General features: G+C 39.0%; 1 protein-coding gene across 1 annotated transcript in view; it reads right to left on the minus strand.

Annotated features, from left to right (window-relative positions):
- Positions 1-20922, minus strand: part of LOC127416591 (Wilms tumor protein 1-interacting protein homolog) — a 39108-nt gene extending 18186 nt beyond the window's left edge. Inside the window, exons 1-2 of the mRNA XM_051656016.1 lie at positions 19183-20922; positions 11499-11600 (exon numbers count right to left, since the gene is read on the minus strand). Of these exons, the coding sequence (XP_051511976.1) occupies positions 11499-11600; positions 19183-20548 (1468 nt within the window). The 5' untranslated portion in view covers positions 20549-20922. The remainder of the gene's footprint in view (positions 1-11498; positions 11601-19182) is intronic.
- Between the last annotated feature and the right edge of the window lie 3107 nt (positions 20923-24029).

Below are 24029 nucleotides of genomic sequence, written 5' to 3' on the forward strand. Positions count from 1 at the left end.
TAGTGATTTGAACTAATCCCTTACCACAGAATTCAAATTTGCCATGTAAGTCATCCTGCACCATTCGCACTACAGACATGGATGATAATCAGGTGGCTTGTTGAGGAGGTGTGTTATTATACTTTACTTGCCTGGTAAGACAATTATACAGGAGACAAATCCCATACACTTACATTGAAAAAAGGAACTGAGTCATAACTACAGAAAAGAATGTCATAGAGAGTTTGGGGTGGCCCATAAGCAACCCCCTAGCAACCATCTAGAAAACCCTAGCAAACACATAGCAACCTGCTAAAAACCACTCAGAACATCTTAGCAACCACACATGACAATTGGTTTTGCATGGGCAAGCACTGCTCAAATATTCGTCATAAAATGTAAAACTCTAATTAGTGTTTCTTAAGACAGTTCAGGTGGAAATCTCTGAGAATAAGGCATCGTTTTTAATAAGTGAGACAGCAGTGAAAGGTAAGGATGTTTGTAGATGTGTGGAAACACAACAAATGAAGATCACCGAGATCTCTGGGGCTGACAAATGTCTATGGAGGGCACAGAATTTGAACACAAAATGAGAGAGACAGAGAGAGAGAGGTCTGAGTAAATGCGACATTCTTTTTGTCTGAGGTCACCGGCTGGTCCCACTAACACCCCCCTGCCCCCCCTCCTCAACCACGCAAAAGAGAGAGAGAGAGAGAGAGAGAGAGAGAGAGAGAAAAGAGAAAAAGAGAGAGACTAAGGGGGCGAGGGAGGCTTCATTCCACCAGCCTTTGTCAAAGACCACGGCCACAGTCAACTACTTCTCTTCTCTTCTCTGCAAATGTAATTTAAATTTTACACTTCAGATGTTTCTTTATGCTTGTTTGCAGTGATTGAGAGCAACCACAGAGGCAGGACATGTATAACCCTGTAATGCATCTGTCAACCAAAAGTAGCGAAAAAGACAGGAAGCATAATACAATTTTCTGAAAATCTTAATTTTGATAGAATATACCTTATTAGATATTTTAACTTGTATTCATAAATTAACCATATTTATTTGACATACTACATATAGATATGAGAAATGATTCTTAAAAGAGCAGTAGCAGTAATGGGATTATATAAATGAGAAATACTGTATACAATGTATATAGAGGGAGGATGAGCGATTGAGTTTGTGTGATTACCTGCGTCTGTCGCGACTCCTAAGCAGTAGTATAGTGTTAGTTAGCTTGCTGAAGAAAATGGGAATTTTGGTCAAATACATCCTATTTTCTCTGTGCTAAAATAGCCATCTGAGCAGGGGTCCCCCACGTATTTTGCAGTAGCCGGTGTGTAAGATTCATTCACTATAGAAACCTCTTGTCCAATGAACATCAATCCTTTGCTCCACTGAACTCAATGAGACACGCCTCTGCCGTAGACTCCCATTGAAGCAAGGGTTCAATGGTATTTTATGGCATGTGTATCCACTAACTTGTAATTATATATAAATATATATATATATATATATATACAAAAAAAGGTCAATTGAACACAGTGCATTAGTGTTTTTGCACTAAAATAAAAGAGTGTCTATTTGCACCCCGGTGTATATAGCATCTGCCACACAGTGCAGCTATTTGCACCCCAATAGTCTGGTAAAACCACAGGAATATATGACAAATAAAACAATAGATGTCGCTGCAGTGACGTGGGGTGTAAAGACGGTGTGAATGTGTACTGTTGTCCTAGCAACCCCGTTTCGAATCCGCCTTTTGTCCCACTCTTTTTCCCCATCCGATTTCCTGTTTCCACTCTTAATACTCCCTTTAATACTACTTAAAATAATGGATAAAAATGAATATAAATGTTGATTTCATCACAGTGATTTAGTCATGGTGGATGTCGGGGAGTGCAGAGAAAGTTTGATCCGGAGACGGGGACTGTTGTTCACACTCGTTCCTGCAGCTCAGCATCGCTTGTGTGTAGATTGCATCACTGTATTACTATAGTAATATTGTAGTAACCATGTTTTTTTGGCAAAAAAACTGTTAGTACAGTAATATGGTGGTAATATAACCATGGTTAATTTTGGGGTTACTGTAAATTTACAACAAAATACCATGGTTAAACTATGGTTACTGTAGTAAAACCAACATTATTTTTCCTAAGGTAAGGTTAGGGTTAGGTTTAGGGGTAGGGGTTAATGTAGTGTGTCTGTGGGACTCTAAATAAACACAATAAACACACCGCAGTGATGCCCATACTGTATGTTAGTATTTAAATATGGGTACAAATAGCATCTGACACTATTTGCACTAGGGTGAAATTAGTATCTACCATTATTTGCACCAGGGATGGGGTGCAAATAATATCTGCCACTATTTGCACTGGGGTGTAAATAGCATATACCATTATTTCCCCCGCGGTGCAAATAGCATCTGCCATAAAATAAAGGCATTTTATCTGATTAATTAATTAAAAAACCTTTTCAAATAATGCATTAGCAAAAAACAGCACCAAAAAATTTAAGGGTAACAATGCAAGAAACCAAACATGCCCCTCAAGGATATACACTAGCCCAAAAAACAGTGTCACATCACTTGTGATAGTGATAATAGAAATCACTTTTGACCTGCTCATTTTATGATGGCTGGCTGCCTGTACACACACACACACACACACACACACACACAGGTTTGTTTCACTATATTAGTGAGGACATCTCATAGACTTCCACTGATTTCATAGCAGGCTAAAGATATATTCTATCCCCTAAACCTAACCCTAAACCTAACCCTCACAGAAACCTGTGCACATCAGTAGATTTAAAACTAAACATGATTTGGCCGATTTATTTACTATTTACAAGCGAGGACAACCTAAAATGAAAAAAGTTTCACTATATTAGTGAGGACATTTTCAAAAATGTGGCACTCAAAAATATAGTGAAACCTGATACACACACACACACACACACAAACACACACCACATCTAAAGCAATATCACAGTATCTCATTAGAACACAGCTGGTTAAGACTGCTGTAATCAAAGTTCCAGATACCGGGAAAGCACCAACAGAAAGAGACACTGAGCGGAGAAACATTTAAACAGGGGCACCCACCAGCCCGCCAAATGTGGGTAAAAATCGACAGCGGCAGGTAACTCTGTCACTCTTACCAGCCACTTTGGCGGGTGACCTTTTCAGGGTTTTTCCTGCATTGAAAATTCTATGAATGTCAGGTAACTCGGAGCCGCTGGAGAAGCAAATTAAATGGTATTTATGCCTCTCATAACTAACACACACATCTGTGCAGGGTGAATGAAGTGTGCTTTTGCGCAAAAGTGATCCACAGTGGCTGGTGAGCCAATAAATTCATTTCAAACCCTATCTTTACTAGTATACTACACTAAACGTAACTATACATTTCTATGACTCCATATCAGCTGAGGCCCTTGTTTATTTGCACTTTTAGAAAATTTTTGAAAGATGATTAAAATCTTAAAAAACTTAAAGAAATAGTGAAGAAGTGCTGACTTGTCACAGCACCTAAATTACACACTTTCCCTTGTACTTTCATGAACATTTTAAACACATCTGCATGTTGGGAAAAAAAGTTCTCAGGCATATTATTTGTCTGAGCTACAAAGTGCTTATTTTTAGTGCTTTCTCTTTAAAAAAATACACTCATCACTTTTGTAGTGGTTCTAGATTTGTTTTAAAGTTGACAATTTTCGCAATGGTGGGGCCCATTGTCACGATTTTGCCTAGGGCCGCACAAACTCATGGGACGGCCATGGTAATGATAATTTTGTGTCTCTTTTCCTTCAGCCCATGGTTCAAAACAAAAATTTGTAATTGAGCCGTAAAATGAAATCATTGAGCCGTTGTGTTAAGGTGTGGGCTGCTCTAGCCAACAAGCCAGCTAGCTAGCTAGATAGATAGATTAACACGATAGATTGACAACTACTATCAGTTGATGTAGAAGACATTTTCTTCACGCTGATGAAGTCATTACTATGGGAACCGATGGAAGATTGGATATTGACTACACTGCCCAAACAAACAGATACAATTTCATCGCTTGATAAAAAAATAACAGTGCAAATATTCAGTCCTAAAGATCAGACTTGAAAAACAAATCAGATTTTTGTGCAGTGTGAACAAAGACAAAGTGTGTCTTTTTCCATTTTTTCTCCTTTCTTAATGCTGAAAGAACACACACACACACACACACACACACACTCCTATGCACACCGAGAGAACAAGCAGGTCTTTATCATGTGCAGGTGGGTTTACCCTCAGTGCATGATGGGATACAGACAGTGATGAGTCACTGAATGGGTATATGTACGTTTCGTAATTCACATCCAGACTGTAGACTTTGTGTGAGTGTGCGTGCATTACTATTAAAAGGGGAATTCTAGTCTGTGGTCCAGAGCATGTGCAGGCCTGCTGGCCTCACACGTTCCTTTGTCCTCTAAAACGTATGTGCAGCTTAGAAGCTGACAATGAAAACATTGTAAAAATAAAGTTAACTATAATTAATTATAGTGCAAAATAAACTGAAATAAGTGCTACATCAATTGAAGACTCAATAAACTTTCTTTCTCTCCCTATTCCTGTTCTTCCTATACTAAACAGTAGCACTCTTGGAACGCCACTTGTCCAGTTTACTGTGAATTAACTGCTTTGTTCAATTATATAGTCAATGCATCAAATGTTGCATTGTTTATGATTCCAACATCTTACAGTTTAACACAAAAACAAAGTTCTTCGTAACAGTCATTAAAGTCATGAATCATTCAAAACCTTATGTGTGTGTGTGTGTGTACGTGTGTGTTTGAAGAGGAACATGAATGCTGCTCACACACTCGCCCGAGGCCTGTGGGCTGCTCAAGGCAGACACACATTTACTTTTCTAATTGCTACAGATTTTTGTAACACTGCGAGTGTGTGTGTGTTTTTATCAAAGCCCCATGCCAGGATTGATACCAAGTTGGTCCAGCACTACATGTGACAGAGAAGGAATGGAGAATAAAGGAGTTAATTCCTCTGTCTTTGATGAGAACGGGGTGGGTGCTACTTTGGAAGTGAGAGCAAAGCTCAATTAAACAGAGAGAGAATGAGAGAGAGAGAGAACCAGCCAGAAAATTATCCAAGAACAAACTCACTGTCTCTCTCTCAAAGTCTGTCCATCCGGCTGCCTTGTGTCCTTATCACATGTGTGCAAGGACATACAACCTCAAAAACACACTTAATCAAATCAATTTCAAACATACACCTTGTTGTGTTCGCAAAAGAATAGTGTTAAAGTTTTAGGTAAGTGTAGGTTTTGTTTCTGTGTAAACTAAATGCTGCATTAGAGCCACTATGCCCTTGTTATGACACTCAGCAAGCATCTTGTTTTCATTCGGTTGTGCACGAGAATCAGCAGTCAGTACATTAACATGCACTTTAAAAGTTTGTTTTCAGTCAGACTTAAAGGGTTAATTCACCCAAAAATGAAAATCCTCTCATGATTTACTTACCTTTAAGCCATCCCAGATGTGAATGACTTTCCTTCTTCAGCAGAACCAAAGTGAAGGTTTTTATAAGCAGATTTCAACTCAGTTTGTTCATACAATGCATGTAAATGGGTGCCATTAGGCTGCTGGCTGTCTGATGGTCCAAAAGGCATATTTAGACAGCATAAAAGTAATCCACATGACTCCAGTCGATCAATTAATGTCTTCTGAAGCAAATTGATAGGTTTGTGCAAAAAATAAATCGATAATTAAAACTATATTAACTTTTTAAAAAATCGCTTCCTGCCAGCAGTTGACGCATTAGTGACATAAGCGCAATGGCGCGTTCACGCAAGAAGTCAGAAGTGCAGGCTTTGTATACAACAGAGGAACGAATATCACGCAAGAGTTTTATTTAATTTCAATCATCAATACAGCGCTGGGCAGAAGCAATGATTTAAAGTTAAAAATGTTTTAATTATCGATATGTTTCTTACAGCCACCAATGATGCTTTAATCAGATGAGATTTATAAGGTGAATATTAGATGGATGTTTTAATGAGTTAAACGTACTTCTGTGTAATCACATTGGAATAAGTGTGTAAATGTAGGTGGGATCTGTAATACAAGCACTAAAATGTATTGTTTTTTCCAAAAATGCATTAGAGTAGAAGTCCTTTGATATAACATAGCATAGCAGTGGCTCCTATACTTGTTTTGTGGACAAAATTAGAATGAGAACTAAATGCTATCATAAAATAGAGTCAAACTGAAGTTCTGGGGCAGTTGCCATGTACACTCATCAATTATTTCACAAAACAAAAAAAAACAAAAAAACATTTGAGAAAACTTATCCATCATTGAACTGCCCTTTTAAAATCTCATTTCCGAATATCTTAACCAACACATGGTTTATGTTGTGTCTCCCTCGAGCTTAAAACATTACAGTGGCTCATAATAACGATGAAGTACTTACAATCTACCACAGCAGCCTATTCATCATGGATAATCCAAAAATCTACAAACACACACTCAAACATCACGTTTAATGTTCCTGACTCATTTTGTCCTTAAAAGAGCCTTCCAGTTGCTCCCAAACCACAGTGCCATGCATCCGGTTTGCTGGCTCTCATTCTTTAGCAAACAATACGTTTACAGCGCACAGCTAGCATTACATGTAAATTATCTGCACAGGCTGTAAAGCGCAAGGAAACAGTATCTGTGTGAAGTGGAAGAGAGAATGAAAGAGAGAAAATTGAACAGCAGTTGTGATCAACAGTACCACCGTGATTTCTCTCTTATTTCCAGAGGAAACAGGAGAGCAGAGGACGAGTCAGGTGACGGACCAGCCCTGCGGCGCGCACGCCTACACACACACAAATACATGCACTGATATGAATTTACAATATTCAATACACACACACATTACCACAAACAGAAACAATTATTAAGCCAATAAGCCGCTTTAGTCGCTACACCTATCTGTCTCTGTTAAAGGTATAGTTCACCCAAAATGAAAATTCTCTCATTATTTACTCACTCTCATGCCATCCCAGATGTGTATGACTTACTTTCTTTAGCAGAACACAAACAAAGATTTTTAGAAGAATATTTCAGCTTTGTAGGTCCATACAATGCAAGTAGTATTGTCACGGTACCAAAATTTCAGTAGTTGGTACCAATACCAGTGAAATTTCATGGTACTCAATACCAATTTTGATACCACAGCAAAAATATGCTAATATGATAATGAGCTGTTGAACACACCAGTTTAGTTATTTTTTTTATAATGTAATAATTATTTGAATAATTACAGTTTAATAATTATTATTATTTTCCAAAACGCCATGTTTTAAACTTTAATTTCAACATAAAAATGGTGTCTAATCAATTAATTCTTAAAACTTTTAACAAGTGAAAATACAACCCCAATTCCAAAAAAGTTGGGACAGTATGAAAAATGCTAATATAATCAAAAAGTAGTGATTTGTAAATTATATTCACTTTTTGCTATATTGAAAGCACTACAACTAAACATATGATGTTTTACCTTGTGAATTTCATTGTTTTTTTTTAATCAATCAGTAATTTCAAATCAGATGATTGCAACACGCTCCAAAAAAGTTGAGACAATTTAAGACTAATAATAATTTGATGAGTTAAAAGAAGGCGATGTGAAACAGGCGACATTAAACAGGTGGGGCAGTTGTGTCATAGTATATAAGGAGCTTCCAAAAACAGCCTAGTCTTTCAAGAGCAAGGATCAATCGAGACTTGTCAATTTGCCAACTGATGCTTCAGCAAATAATGCAGCATTTTGAGAACAATGTTCCTCAAAGACAAATTGGAAGGATTTGGGGCATTTCGCCCTCTACAGTGCACAATATAGTTAAAAGATTCAAGGAATCTGGTCAACTCTCGATGCGTAAAGGGCAAGACGAAAACCACTTCTGAATGCTCGTGATCTCTGATCCCTCTGACATCACAGTCTTAAAAAACATCATTCATCTGTAATGGATATCATGAACATGGGCTTGGAATAACTTTAGTAAACCTTTGTTAGTCAACAACACTCGCTGCTGCATCCACAGATGCAAGTTACGACTTTAATATGCAAAGCAGAAGCCATACATCAACACTGTCCAGAAGTGCTGCCGACTTCTCTGGGCTCGGTCTCATCTTAGATGGAAAGTAGAACAGTGGAACCATGTTTTTGGTCTGATGAGTCCACATTTCAAATAGTTTTTGAAAAACACAGCAGTCGTGTTCTCCGGGCCAAAAAGGAAAAGGACCATCCAAGCTGTTACCAGCGTCAGGTCCAAAAGCCAGGGTCTGTATGGGCCAGGGGTGTGTCAGTGCCCATGGCATGGGTAACTCGCACATCTGTGAGGGCACCATTAATACAGACAGATTTGTACAATTTTTGACGTCACATGAGAGGCAGCGTGAACTGGATCCCCTTGTGTAAGCGCATTGGAGAGCAACCGGAAGTAAATAATTATAGTAAAAAGGATGTAAAGGTGCAGTATGTAAGATTCAGAAACCCTTGTTATTAATGACACCTGTGGCCGTTAAGTGAACTGCAGCCTGTTGCTCATGATCGCGCACACACACTGTATAGGGACGCGAGCGAGCATGACTCCATAGGGAAGTGAGACTGAACGTGATTCACCGGCATCATGATCACAGATGAGGTAGCATAATTAAAATTACACAGTTATGATTGTTTTACTACAAACTTTGAGACTGTATATTATATTTGACTCTCCAGTGCTGGAACTGGGCTAAAACAAAGTGTGGATATAGGTCTGGCTATGCAAGACTGTAGTTTGAAGTAATCACTTTTCTTTGCATGATACATTGACTGCATTTATACGATAGCCTATGTCGGCGTTAGCTAGCTAGCCAGCTTTATCAGTAGCTGTTAGCTAAATTTGGTGGATGATGACAGTAGTTGTTTATAAAATATGTTGACACAATTCAGTATTGATGTGATTCCATCACAAATGTAATTTTGATATATCGATGTGCCATTGTTTTATAATAATAGATTGTATATATTTTCTGTATAACCAATTACGTTACACTAATGAATGGGTCTTTTTGCATTATCTTGAACATTGTCTAGCATTCATTGCATGTGTTATTGTAGTTTACCTTGCTGAATAATTACAGATGAACATTATGTCAGTTACTGTGAATCAGCATACCTGACATTTAGTATAAAGAGAAGATTGTTGAAATTATTTGAAAGTTACGAAGCAAGGTAGCCTGCAATTTATCAGCGTTAGCAGGCAAGATCAAGTTAACTAAAATTACACAGATCAATCCTTATGACACTATATTTCACATGCTTTGCAGTTATGTAAGCTTTCCTGTCCAATAAGAAGAATGCCAATTCAGGGTCGGTTTTGATCCCCAAAACCAAACGAAGGTCCCTCCAGGAATCAAATGTCCTGCCAATGTTCACTGTAGATTTCGCTCAACCACGATCACGTTCCCACTTAGCCAGATGGGATTCAGTAAATTATTATATATTTTTTTGGCTTACTCTGAGTTTGTGTAGGAGTCGGTGTTGTGCTAGGAGCCGGACGTTTGCTGGATTCCATCTCTAAGATAACTTTACCTAGTGTTGCAGTTTGTCACTGTTGAATAGTGGAAGAGAAGCTATTACTGAGGCAAGGCTCTCGGGAGTGCGCATAAACGTCACATCCTTTGGATTTTCCCGGCAAAAGCGACCCGCTCCCTTTGCATGAAAATCAGTCTACAGGCTTTAATAGGCAACCTAGGAAGTCCGGGAAGGGCTCATTTTTTAAGTTGCGTAACAAGCCGTTCACACATTGGCAAAAAAAGGCGAATATTACATGAAAAATGTTACATATTGCACCTTTAATTATTGATCTGCTTCTCACCTAAAGCAATCGTATCACTTAAGAAGACATTATTTTAACCACTGGAGTCGTATGGATTACTTTTACTACAATTGTCTGTTCTTTTTGGAGCTTTAAAGCACTGATCACCATCCACTTGAATTGTATGGACCTACAGAGCTGAAATATTCTTCTAAAAATCTTCGTTTATGTTCTGCAGAAGAAAGAAATCATACACATCTGGGATGGCATGAGGGTGAGTAAATGATGAGAGAATTTTTATTTTTGGGTGAGCTATCCCTTTAAGGAACTACACCTACCTGGCTTTGTCACAGTGTTTTTCACTTTGTCATTCACTTGCTGCAAAGTTGGATTAAAAGACCCAGATAATGCATTTGTAGCTTGGCTTTGTCCAGCATGCAGACAGAGGTGATGTGCGACATGTTTACAGGCACTTCCTCAGCTGACATCCTACCTTCAAATATTTGATTTTGCATTGTGTCATGTATACTTGGACAGACAGATGAAGAATGTAGCACAAGTCACGACTATGCAAAAACCTTCTGTAGCTCAATTTGGTGTTTTTTGTCTTTCCAACTACAGGCACTGTCATGTCCCAGGGGTTGATTTTTATTAAAATACTTTTTTCCTTTTGTTATATGAAAATCACATTAAAACTGACTTGAAAACCCTTCACAAGGCCATTGTTTATTTGATTATTTTAGCCTTGTCTCTGACCCAGACTTTCAATATTAAACTATGAAAATCCATTATAAAAATACAAAATATTACATTACAAGTTGTGGCATCATTTCCACCACACCAAACAAAAGTTGTTTTTGTTTTTTCAAACTAAAACCCTTTTTTTTAACCAAGTCAACAAAAGTTCCAGTGCACGTCAGTAAAGAGCATGCTTGAGATAAAATATGAGACAAGTAATGTTTGAAAAAAATCAATCATTTGCAGAAATATATATCATCTGCAGAACATTTCTGTTGGGTGTAATTTTCAATCAAGCTGTAAATTTCCCAAAATACTTAAAAAAAAAAAAAAAAAAATATACAGTATATATATATATATATATAATTTACTTGTGTGTATTTAGGATATACAAAATGTTAGTTATGGAATTGGCCATTTTATTTAAAAAACGTTACAAAATCCAATTTCCATCACCATCATTTCCACAATGGGATTCTATTAAACACAATACAACTTAGAATTTGAGATGTGCTGAAAATTATACTGTGGTGGGAACTTTCAGAAACAATGGCAAAAATGACATTAATCTTCAGTGATGCATGTGCATGTGCAATAAACTAGTGAGAGTGTGAAAAATATTTTAACAACACTTTACTTTCTAGGAATCGACAGTGCTAAAAGTGCCTACAAAACTCTAAAAACTCACTCAACAAAGGAAGCTTATGACACCAATGCAGGTTGCTCTGGGAAAGACTAATCTGGATTGGTTTAGCACACGCTCAGTTGTGCTGCTAGGAAGGATGAGAAAATTCTTCATACAGTCCCTGCTGGACCAAACCAACCAGTACAATTGATAATGACAAACAACAGTAGTGACATCAAGTGCCTGGAAATGTTTTAGACATGCAGAGCAAAACAGCAGCATGCAGTGTGCATTTATGTGTGTGGACACTCACCGCATGAGCAGCAGGTGAAGCAATTAGTGTGATAAAGGTTCCCCATCGCCTGACACGCTTGACTCGCTCCATAAACACCTTTACCACACTTTACACAAATACCTAGAAGAGAACATAGACACAAACAAACTTAAAATCACAGCAATTCATGGAACAAACACTCAACCTCATGTTGTATTTATGATATACTGTATATACCGCACTATGCAAACATTTTAAGCAGTTGTGAAATTTAGTGTGGATGTTTTAAAAAATAACTCAAGGAATCCTTTTTATTTATCAATTAACTTAATACAAAGTGCAGTAAGCATCTATAACCTAAATCAATATTTGGTGTGACCACTCTATGCCCTTAAAACAGCCCTAATTTGCATAGGTACACTTGCGCACAGTTCTTTCAAGGTTGTTGGCAGATAGGTCCACTCTCGATACGCAGCAAGCGCTCTGCATCATGGAAGAGTGAGTCAGCATCTCTAATAATCCTTGCACTCTCATGCACAAGATGGCCTCCGCTGGGGTCGCATTCCACACTGGGGCCATGGTCAATGCCTAGACATAGTCACGCTGAGGTCACCGTGCCTACAAGACACAACATTACCCCCACCCTCCCGAGACGACACTGACGAATGAGCAAACAAACCAGAGACATCTTGCATGAATCTCCGACGAAGATTTCAATCAATCATTCTGAAAACTGAATCCATTGTTTGGGAAAATTACATCCCCTGATTCTAAACCACACAAATTTAGCCATTACTGATTTAGGAAAAACATACATAGAACCTTTATAAACATAAAACCCAAAAAGATGCCCTGGGCACCATTTACACATGTGATAACAGGCTGCAGAAGTAAACACCACTCACTGTGCACAACATCAATCAGATTAGCCCTTGGTGACTTAATGGTTAACTCATCAAGGTAATTATAGGATCAGTGAGAGGGAATTTCATGTACCAGCATCCAGCACTTTGATTTAATCGTGTTGGTGAAAGTCCCAGCGGGCGCTCCATTTATCTCCATCAGTTACGACCGGGAGGTGTGGTGGCTGCCTCGGGTAACCTCGACAACTTCGGCCCACAAAAACAGCCATTATCCTCCCCAAGAACTACGGATGCCAAAAGTACCGGTACTTTGGTACCAAGTTAATACTAAAAATAAAACAGTTTAACAATACCAGTCTTTGTACAATACTGATAGTACCAATAACCAATTTGGTACACAAGTGTTGTAATCCCGGTATGAATATGCACAGTCAAGCCATCTATGAGGAAAATATTGGTATGTGCCCATTGGAACAATTACGGTTATCTCTAGGAAGAGCAGAAAGATATCATTTTTCTTACTGAGATGGCCCAGTGTGTCTTGTTGGATAGTCTATAGATTGTAAATACAAGCTGATACAATCATTTTCTGCCTTTACCAGACATGTTGTGTATAGGCAGCATGTAACTAAGAGTTTCAACAATGACAGTCACAAATTATTTAATCATTACGCTTTGATGAATGTAGACTGTTGTAGGGTATGATAGCTTAAATACGGCTAGGGCCCTACAAATTCCACTATGCAGAAAACACAGGTGGAATCGCAGAATCCAGCCACAAAAACAAAATAAACTATAAAATGGGAAATGTTAACGAATTTTACATATTTGGTATAAAATGAATGACTGAATGCACAATTCATCAAATTAAAATTGTGATATGTCCTAGTGTGATGATTAAAACACAAAAGGCTGCAATTGAATTAAATAAATATACAGTCTGTATGTGCTGCGCGCATGATGCACGTGTTGGTGTAAATCACAGCCTTTTGTGGTGTAATAAGCACATTCGGCCATATAGTGAATTGCACATCCAGAGGTGAGAAGCCGTCATCAAACATACAGACTGAGGGTTCATTTCCGCCAAAATAAAAGTTTAATTTAACTAGATGCGTGAAATTGAAAGAAAAAAAGTGCAACGGAAATATATTAAAATGTAAACAGAAATGTAAAATGTAATATTCAATGTAGTACTAGCACTAGTAATAATAAGAAATCAATAATAATTAATAATATAAATAAATAATAATCAAGACTAAAAGTCTACAAACAAAAAAAAAAAAAAAAAAGAACGGAATTAAAAAAAGGATTTCATAGGGCCCTAAATGTCCTAGGAATGTTATGCATTTTGAGTTTGCATTTTTTTTTTTTTTGGTCAAATAATACAATAATTTAAAATATTAGTTTTACATAACATTTGAGTTTTTCTCAATTCAGGAATGTTAACCTGAATGATTCATACTGCTGTTAGAAACCAGAAAACTTCATTTGTATCTGATTACTTCTGTCTGTTTACTTGAATAATTACTTCAAAATACTTGAAGCAATGTTTACTTAACTGGGAAATACTTAAAGGTCACATGCCATTGTTTTAATTGGTAACACTTTACAATAAGGTTGTATTTGTTAACATTAGTAACACAATAGTTACACAATAGTTAACATGAACTAAATCATCAGTACTTATACAGCATTTATAATTCTTGTTTAATGTCCATTTCTACAAATACTAATACATTTTTACATTAAAAGTTGTATACATTAACTTTATATAGTGCAATATGACCTAACATGAACACTGAACAATAGTATTTTGATAAATTAACATTAACCAAGATAATAATATACAGTAATATACAGTACAAGATAAAAAGATAAAGATAATATATACTGCTTAACATTGTTAGTTTATGATATCTAATGCATTTACTATGTTAACGAATACTGTAAAGTGTTACACTTGAACTTAATTTGTTAATATTTATACAATATTTACCTTTATATAAAATAAAAGGATTAAGTTCTGGTATTGGTATTGAACGCTGAAAATTTGCTATTTTGACAAATGACACATTTCCTCACACTGGCAGCTGAAAAAAGGTGAAGTTAAAGTTTCTCAGGTGAGTGTTAGGAACAGTGAAACGAGTGGTGACTAATTAACACATTTAGCTGACTGTAGCAGTATAGATTGCACTGAAAGTGCCGTTAATCTTCATATCAGAGTGACTCTGCAAAGGCACGGCTGGAGATTCTGACTCAGTATAGCATATAACTCAATCTTTCCTCAGCTGACCAAAGCCACAAGGATTAAAGCAGAAATTCCACCTAAACTATACACTCATACAATTGAGAGAACGGTTAAACAAAAGGTTGATTCTACAATATAAATTAGGGGGAAGGGATGATAGAATACCAGTAGGTGTTGTTAAAGAAGTGGATATTCCCAGTGTGATTTAAGCCTCCAACCTCTAAACATCTCATCAAACTCCCCCAGATATGAACACAACATTCTATGTTCAGAAAAGAATACTACAATACTATCTATGCAATTTCATGCCACTCTCTATATTAAACATGCAACATAAAGAAGCCATATGACATCAATGTAATGTACTATTTTTTTTAAACATTTATTGTTGCATACTGGGTTCTGTTTCACTCACTAAGGGTAGGCAATATGCAGTATGTAATGCGCAATATGCAATGAGCAGTGTTTTATTTTTTTAACATTGCCCTGGTCAGTATTCTGCTGATTGTAAACAACAGAGAACAGAGTTTCCAGTTCTCCTCTTAACAGCACGCATCTTCCAAACTCACTCCCCTCACCTGGTACGTCCTGGTGCCACTTCCTCTACAGCTCTTGAACGACAACTCCTTTCCTCTCTGGCTGATAACAGCTCACTCATCTCCCAATATAAATGTAGTGCTGTGTTTTGCTTTGTTTTACACATGGTCGGAGATTAGTGTGCTATATTTATGTCTGGATCGCAGTCAGGTTTTTTGCAGCAATGATCGAAGGAAAATCATCCACATCTGGGATGGGATAAGGGTGAGTGAATGAGTGAACTATCCCTTTAATATGGTATTTAGGGTAAGGGGGTTTGTTCATACAACTAAATCACTCAAACTTAAGCAAGGAAAATTCAAGGGGCCAAGGTTCAAGCTGTCCAAATGTGATTTCCAAAATCCTAGAATGGAAGATCTGATAATGTGGATGTGGTCAGTATTTACTTGGCTGGCAGGGGAAAAGTCTCATTTTGTGTTGATTTTAAACAAGGCTCTGAATCCCTTGTGCATGTGTGGAAATGCAGAGGTCAGAGGTCAGCTAAATCAGGACTCAAACAAGCAAATAGTGCCAGAAAATGTCCATCTCTTCTCAGGAGCAGATTTCTTTGGGAAGCTGAAATGTCAACAAAGCTTCTGGAGCTGTATTTGGAGTGTTATATCACTGATTGTTTCTGTGTTTTGTGTGTTTTTGTGTGGGTGTGTTTGTGTGCACATGTGCAGACTTAAGATCATTGTTAGTCTAAGCAGGTGATCAGTGTCGACCCCCAGCAGCTGTGTCTGTCAAGTCGTATGGGCTACTTTCATGGTGCTTTCTGGTACTTTTTTGTCATTTTTGGCACTCGACAGCGTCCAACACTATTCACCTTCATATTTTGGAAAAGAGCAGCATCCACATTCTGCATAACATCTCCTTATGTGTTCAACAGAAGAAAGAAAGTCATACGGATTTGGAACTACATGAGGGTGAATAAACGATGACAGAATTTTCATTTTTGGGTGAACTATCCCTTTAAAAAGTGCAGAAAGACAAATCACGAATGCCAAGCGAGGTTGCTTTTAGGGGAGCTGTTGTCACGGTAACAGAGCGGGCTCGTTCTTACGCACAGACTAATGCAGACTAAAGAGGGTTCAGTGTGCAGTAAAAAACATCACCTGCTTTACAGGGGCAAAGCCACACATACCTCCATCATGAGACATCCTCCATCTAAACCTGTTCAAGTGTGTTTTCAGGCAGTAACATGAGCAGACAGAAACAAACCACCGTTGCTATGGAGACACAAAAGTTGAGCCAATGCGACACAGTCGCAACAACAACAACAACAGATCCAAAGCTTGTGTTAGTGTGCCCTACATGATTGCATGACTACTTACTGTATATTATTACTTTTCTAAGAGACGGTACTTATGATTTTCACCTGATGGATGGTAAAACGGGTGAAAAATCCTATAGATTTACATTAAAGGAGGGACCCAAACCATATCTGGAGAGACCAGAATGTCATAGAGACTTGGGGGGTGGGCTCTTTTGACTTGGGCTGGTAAGCAACCACCCAGAACACCATGACAAGAACCTACCAACCACCCAGAACACCCTGGCAAAAGCACACTAATGCTCTGGCAACAACACTGACAACTGAATTCTGTCAATATAGCAGGGATATATATATATATATATATATATATATATATATATATATATATATCAGTAAAGAACTCTGTTGTCTTTCCACTCCATTAAGTAAACACTAGTTTTGTCAAATAAGAAATTAGGATTCCTTTAAGAAACCACACACACACACACACACACACACACACACACACACACACTGCTAAAGAACATTAGAACATTTTTGTTGATGTTTGAGACTTGGACGGACACTGGCAGGAAGTGGCGTTCAAACTGGGAGACAAAGTATGTACTCTCTGAAGACTGGCCTTTTTCCGTCCAGGTCCGGGCCAAAAACAAGCAGCTAAGAACTCTTGTTTGTCTGCTCACCAACTACAATGTCCTTTTTGGGCAGTGCCAGTCGGGATACCAGCAGCTCTTGTTATGATTGGCCCACAGCTGCTGCCCAGTGTGACCAAAACCAATCAGCAATCAGCTGGTTACAATGCTAACGAGCCAGATCTCCCAGTTACTGCTCTGTTTTGCCAAAGTTTGTAGTCATTTGGCACCATGTGCCAACCTGCATCCTTAAACCCCTTGAGTCAGGACAAAAAAACGTATCAAATATACAAATAAATAAATACACAATTATTTTATTTTTTTTTATTATTAAATGCTAAATTCAAATCTACCCAAATCTATCCCATAAGAAAGAAGAAAAAACACAAATGAGATCTGTTTAATATCTTCATAATTGATCCTAGCAAGCAATGAGATTAAATGGAGAGCAAATTAAATTTCCTTCTTCTCAAAGGTTTTGTCCTGAGAAAAAGACTCAAGTAAGTCTCACACTGTGCTCAGGTTTGCCAAAATACCAAAGTCTGCAATCAAAAGTCAGATCCCAATATGAACTCAAACTTTTCTCATTAAATTCGTAAAAGACCAAATGCTCTGAGTTATGCTATCCACATCAGTACTTTTACTGCGTCCCAAATATATGTCTATTTTTATTTCGCCTGAGGAATTTTAGGAGAAACATCAAAGTTGACACTTAAAGGACAATTCCGGGTTCAGTACAAGTTAAGCATTTGTTGGTTACCACAAAAATAACTTTGACTCCTCCCTCCTAAAACTGAGGCTACAGAAAGGCACTAACAGTGGAAATATATGAAGCCCGCTTTTGGAGGGTACAAGGCTGAAATGTGAAACTTATCGTTTTATAAAACCTCTTAATTCTACTGTTAAAACGTGTGTATTATTTGAGCTGTAAAGTTGTTTAAATCATCGCTTTAAACAATTCTGTTTGAGTGTTTATGGCATTACGTCACTGTAAAAAGTTGTTAAATTGGAAATAACATCACACAAATGTCATTTTATCACACTAAAAGCATGATCACATGCATATTGTTTACATCTTGTGGCTATACTTTTGAAACAGTGAGTGGAGTGGCCCCTTTCACTTCCATTGTGCCTCACTGTAACCCAGATTTTTGCTGCTTTTAAAGAAAAGGAGGGACTTAAATAATAATAAATAAATGTATGTGATAATCAGCATTATGCCACAAATACTGATGACTGAGCTTAACTTGAACCTGTAATGTTCCTTTAATATTTAATAAAACAAAAACCATAGAGTCTCATGAATTACGAAAGAGCAACCTCTGAACAATAAGATGTTACTCTGTGTAAAACTAATTCATGAGATAACTAATGACTCATTATTCAGTGTCATTAGTTTTATTTGTCGCAGCATGTCTTGTGAGGTTATCAGGCTTTTGGAATTTGAACAAAACAGCTTCTTTTGTGTGTTGCCCTGAGTGGGAAAAAAGTCTGGATTAATTTAACATGATTCAACCAGGTCAAACATAATGGTGAGAGTAAACCATAACGCTCAAGTATGCTCTCAAATATTTCATTAGTGAAAAATAAACACCCTGTTTGAGCTGCATATAGTTCTGCATTAATGTCTTTTAAAACTTCAAAAACTTGTGTTTTAGTCCAGGGTAAATATCAGTCAGTGTATTTAAAATGTGTAAACACTTTAGGAGATCAAGTCTAAAACCTCTTGTCACGAAAGCACAGTGATGCATTGTCTAAACATGATTTACACCTGTTTTCCCACACCCTAATAATGCTTTAATGAGTCAAACACAAAGGTTCCTCTGTGTTCAGAGTACGTGTCCAGGTGTGAATTATAACTTTCCACCAAAACTTAGCTATAGAAAACACAACTTTTAAAGTCATGAATGGTATTATTCAAAATAATAATTTATGTTGTTATACAATGAAATGGACCTGCTGGTGCGAACAAACACTTTCATTTAAACTTAGTGTGCATCAAAATCTCCAACATCCATGTCCAGATGTTACTTGGTGGACTTTGGAGAGCTCACTATGTTCATTTTTAATTCAAGTGCTTTAACGTCACCAGAAGACCGATTTCTGAAGTGACTCTGGATCAACTTACCGAAATATTCCTTTTTCATGTGCATCTCAAGTTCTTTCTCCAGCTCCAGGGTGAGGGCCTCCAGGCGCCTCTCCGCCTGACTGGGGCCGCTGTCCCGGGATGGAGTGACCTGGTACGGCAGCTTGAAACGCTGCCCCGCGGCGCCCGTTTTCCCATAACTGAACGCGATGTTCACGTCTGAATTCGGCTGTTGCGGCTCTTCCAGCACGGGGAACGTCTGGAGGTGGGTGCGGTTATTATGGAGGCCGTTTGGCTCCGTGAAGTCCTGCAGCAGCGCGTCCTCCTGTATGGATGACCGCGGCGAGGGCAGCTGGAGCTCGGGATACGCGCTCATGGATCCCCGGGAGCTCCGTGAGCTTCTGGAGCTATGGCTGGAGATGCTCGACCGGGGGCTGACCACGCAGTTGGACACCCCGACGGGTCGAGCACCCACGTCCTGGCTGCAGATGCTGGACCGGGGGCTGGTCACGGGTATGCCGTGCACCGGGGTGCCCTCCGGCTCGTGGTTACCCGCAGGCATGAAGCGCGATTCCGAATAGCTAGAGCGCGGACTCGTGGTGCTGGAATACTGGCTGGCGGTGCTAGACCTGGGGCTGATGTGTCGTTGATCGTAGCCCATGCTGATGCCGCTGGTTCGGTTACTGCTCGGTTTGCTCCCGCAGTCGTAGCTGTTCAGGCTGGTTCTGGGGCTGGAATGTTTACTGGTGTCACTGGCCGTGCTCGCATAGCTGGACCGGGGACTGATCACGCTGTTCCCCTCCTGGTGTCCGGGTGACACCAGGCTGGACCGCGGGCTGCTGATGCTGGACCTCGGACTGGTGTGCTTGCTCTGATCTTGAGATGAGTGGGACGAAGCCAAACTGGACCGGGGGCTCGTGGTCGGGTACCTGCCATCAGGGTTACTGCCTATGCACATGCTATTGCTTCTTACTCCCGAAACGGGCACCTGTTTGCCCAGAATGAGCCCGTCGTACGCGCAGCCGGTGCTGTACCGGTGTCCCTGCACCTCCGCGTGCGTATATCTCCTGAGCCGGTCGGACGCTCCGGTGTAACACGGCAAGGCAACTTCAGATTTGGTGCAATACAATTCGGGCTCGGGATACACCGCTTCCCTTTGCGGAGAACAGAAATCCAAAGGCACTGAGGGTCGGTTACCGTTGACGGAGCGCACCGGTGCCGCGCCGTAGACTTTGTTCCCAGGCGCGAGTGAGGAGCTGCCATTCATTCGCTTACTTTTCTGCTCAGGTAGCGCACCCGACTTAAACCCCATCTCTGGTTTCGGCTCCCCGTATATTCCGTCCTGGTAAACGTCATATATGGAAAGGTTTTCCAACATTTTGCTCGGATCCTCGCCATATTCATCCATATCGCGCTGCAGGATCGTAAGGCGAGTTGAGGGACGCAGAACGGGAGCGCGCGGAGCACTAGTCAACTACAGCACAAACTGCATTTTACATGGAAATCTCGAGCGAAAAATGCCGCCTCGGGCGAGCCATCGTTGCCAGTTCACGTTAACTTAGTCCTTTACCGTCATTTCGTCACGACACATGATCCCCGCCTATCGCACTCGTCGTGACAAAGTTTCCACACAAGAGAACGTTTCTCAATTTCAGTTTTTGTGAAGTTGAAAGGTCTTTACAGTCAATGGCGCGCTGCGCGGAGGAATTTCGTCGCTTTGATTTTCCGTGATTGTCCCTGCAAACTTTGTCTTCGGCAAAGCCAAGTCGCTTATAATTTCTTCCCGAGAGTTCCGTGACAAACAAGAGAGTTTTGCTTGCCGAAATGCATGGCAAATGCGTGCATGACGCGAAGTGTTTTTGGGACTCGTTTGTGCAATAAGGAATGCGCGGAGGGACACGTGGTGCGCTGCGGCGCTCTGGAATGTGGTTAATGCCGGAGCGAAACAATGATAGAGAGCAACTCAGCAAGGGGGAGCAGTATCCTGACCCAAAAAAAAAAAAAAAAAAAAAAAGTCTTTTGGAGAAGCCTGTGTGTCCACTTTCATCCAGCGGCCAGATTAAAGATTTAACCACACAGACCAAGGCCACAGAAAATAATTAAATCATTAATAAAATAAACAGAACGTCTCAAAGTGAAAGACTGAAGCAATGGGCAACTCTGATTCAATAGTTTATTCTTAGGACAAAAACAGAGATAAAGATTGTTCTTGTATAACTGGTAATTATATTTCCTCTGCCTATATGCATCAAATAGGCTAATGCAATTATATATATATATATATATATATTTAAAGAATATGGCTTTTTTATGTTAATAACAGCAATATCCGGTATATACAGCAGGTCACAATCATTTTTTTATTGTGTGCGAGTGACAACGATTTTGTAATTAGCTTTTAATATTGCTTTTCTATCAATATAAAAATGAACATAACAATATTTATACATAAAGTACTGCTGGTAATCCCTTCATTGTGACCAACAACAACAACAACAAAAAAGGCACACTGAAAAAAGCTATTTGTTGGCTCAACAATCAATGTATAAAAATGAATAGAATAAACAAATAAATATGCAGAAATTTACATATAACATTTCTAGCTTTACTTTTCATTAACATGTACAACTCAAAATATACATTTTAAAGCGAACTTAGAGAGTTACATAAAGTAAAAGAATTATCAAATCAAATCACATCCCTTTATTGTCACTCCAACCGTATACACAAGTACAACAGTGGGTGAAAGTCTATCATGAGTTCCTTGAACTTCTTTAGCTTACAAATTCATAAAATTAAAATTTTAAGTACTACTAACTCAAACATTCAAGTACAGAACTGAGGTTGTGAGGAATACCCATAAGTGCTTGAATTATTTAAGCTTATTTGTTTGGTCAAAAGGAACTTGTGTGCATTCAACTGTTCTTAAGAATTCATAGAATTTATTATTTTTGTATAATTTATGTTGTTTTACTGTAAACTCAGCAAAAAAAGAAACGTCCTCTCACTTTCAACTGCTTTTATTTTCAGCAAACTTAACATGTGTAAATATTTGTATGAACATAAAAAGATTCAACAACTAAGACATAAACTGAACAAGTTTCACAGACATGTGGCTAACAGAAATGGAGTTAAAAAACAAAACAAGTGGGGGTCAAAAGTAACAGTCAGTATCTGGTGTGGCCACCAGCTGCATTAAGTACTGCAGTGCATCTCCTCCTCATGGACCGCACCAGATTTGCCAGTTCTTGCTGTGAGATGTTACCCCACACTTCCACCAAGGCACTTGCAAGTTCCCCGACATTTCTGGGGGGAATGGCCCTAGCCCTCACCCTCCGATCCAACAGGTCCCAGACGTGCTCAATGGGATTGAGATCCGGGCTCTTCGCTGGCCATGGCAGAACACTGACATTCCTGTCTTGCAGGAAATCATGCACAGAACGAGCAGTATGGCTGGTGGCATTGTCATGCTGGAGGGTCATATCAGGATGAACCTGCAGGAAGGGTACCACATGTGGGAGGAGGATGTCTTCCCTGTAACGCACAGCGTTGAGATTGCCTGCAATGACAACAAGCTCAATCCGATGATGCTGTGACACACCACCCCAGACCATGACGGACCCTCAACTTCCAAATCGATCCCGCTCCAGAGTACAGGCCTCGGTGTAACGCTCATTCCTTCGACGATAAACGCGAGTCTGACCATCACCCCTGGTGAGACAAACCCGCGACTCGTCAGCGGAGAGCACTTTTTGCCAGTCCTGTCTGGTTCAGCGATGGTGGGTTTGTGCCCATAGGCGACGTTGTTGCTGGTGATGTCTGGTAAGGACCTGCCTTTCAACAGGCCTACAAGCCCTCAGTGTGGACAGTCTGAGCACTGATGGAAGGATTGTGCGTTCCTGGTGTAACTCGGGCAGTTGTTGTTGGCATCCTGTACCTGTCCTGCAGGTGTGATATTCGGATGTATCGATCCTGTGCAGGTGTTGTTACACGTGGTCTGCCACTGCGAGGACGATCAGCTGTCCTTCCTGTCTCCCTGTAGCGCTGACTTAGGCGTCTCACAATACGGACATTGCAATTTATTGCCCTGGCCACATCTGCAGTCCTCATGCCTCCATGCAGCATGCCTAAGAAACGTTCACATAGATGAGCAGGGACTCTGGGCATCTTTCTTTTGGTGTTTTTCAGAGAGCCAATTTAATTAAGTAGAAAACGTTTTATAAATGTTAATTTGAACAACTTTCAATTAGTTGTTAAATCTTATTCGTGTGACATACACTTTTAAATAAATAAAGTTGAATGAACTGATACATTTGTGTATATCTAACAAAGGTGTTCTAGTTGTGCTGACATAAATTGACCATATAAATTGAAATTACTTAAAAGGTGTGATGCAAAAATGTCACGTAATATATTTTAAGTTAATCCAACACATTATTATAATGTTTTTTTTTTAGTGCACCATGGAATCCTTCTTAAAACTGTTTAAAAACTATTACTAACATTAATGTTCTAATAAATACTTCAGGCTTAAAAATGGACAAAATATTAAATGCACAAAAAATGTTTTAGATCCTGTATTGATCACATACACCAATCAAAAGTTTGGACACAAATGACTGTGTGTTTCTCATGATCCTACTGTAAAAACCATTTGATCTAAAGGCTTATGCTTAAATGCTTGAAATTAGTTTTGTAGACCAATAGAAAAGATGCCTGCACTTTTCAGGACTTATGCAGTACTATTTTTGAGTTCTCTTAATAATTTTTCTCAGTAACATTGCTTTGTTTAGTCAATTTACATTTGTTTGTTTACTAAATGCAAAAAATTCTGTTGAGAGAACTACTAATTTCTTGTTCAGCCAACTATCAATTCGCAATTCAAGAAA

Source organism: Myxocyprinus asiaticus, chromosome 26 (assembly GCF_019703515.2).
Source record: "Myxocyprinus asiaticus isolate MX2 ecotype Aquarium Trade chromosome 26, UBuf_Myxa_2, whole genome shotgun sequence".
NCBI classification, from domain to species: Eukaryota; Metazoa; Chordata; class Actinopteri; order Cypriniformes; family Catostomidae; genus Myxocyprinus; species Myxocyprinus asiaticus.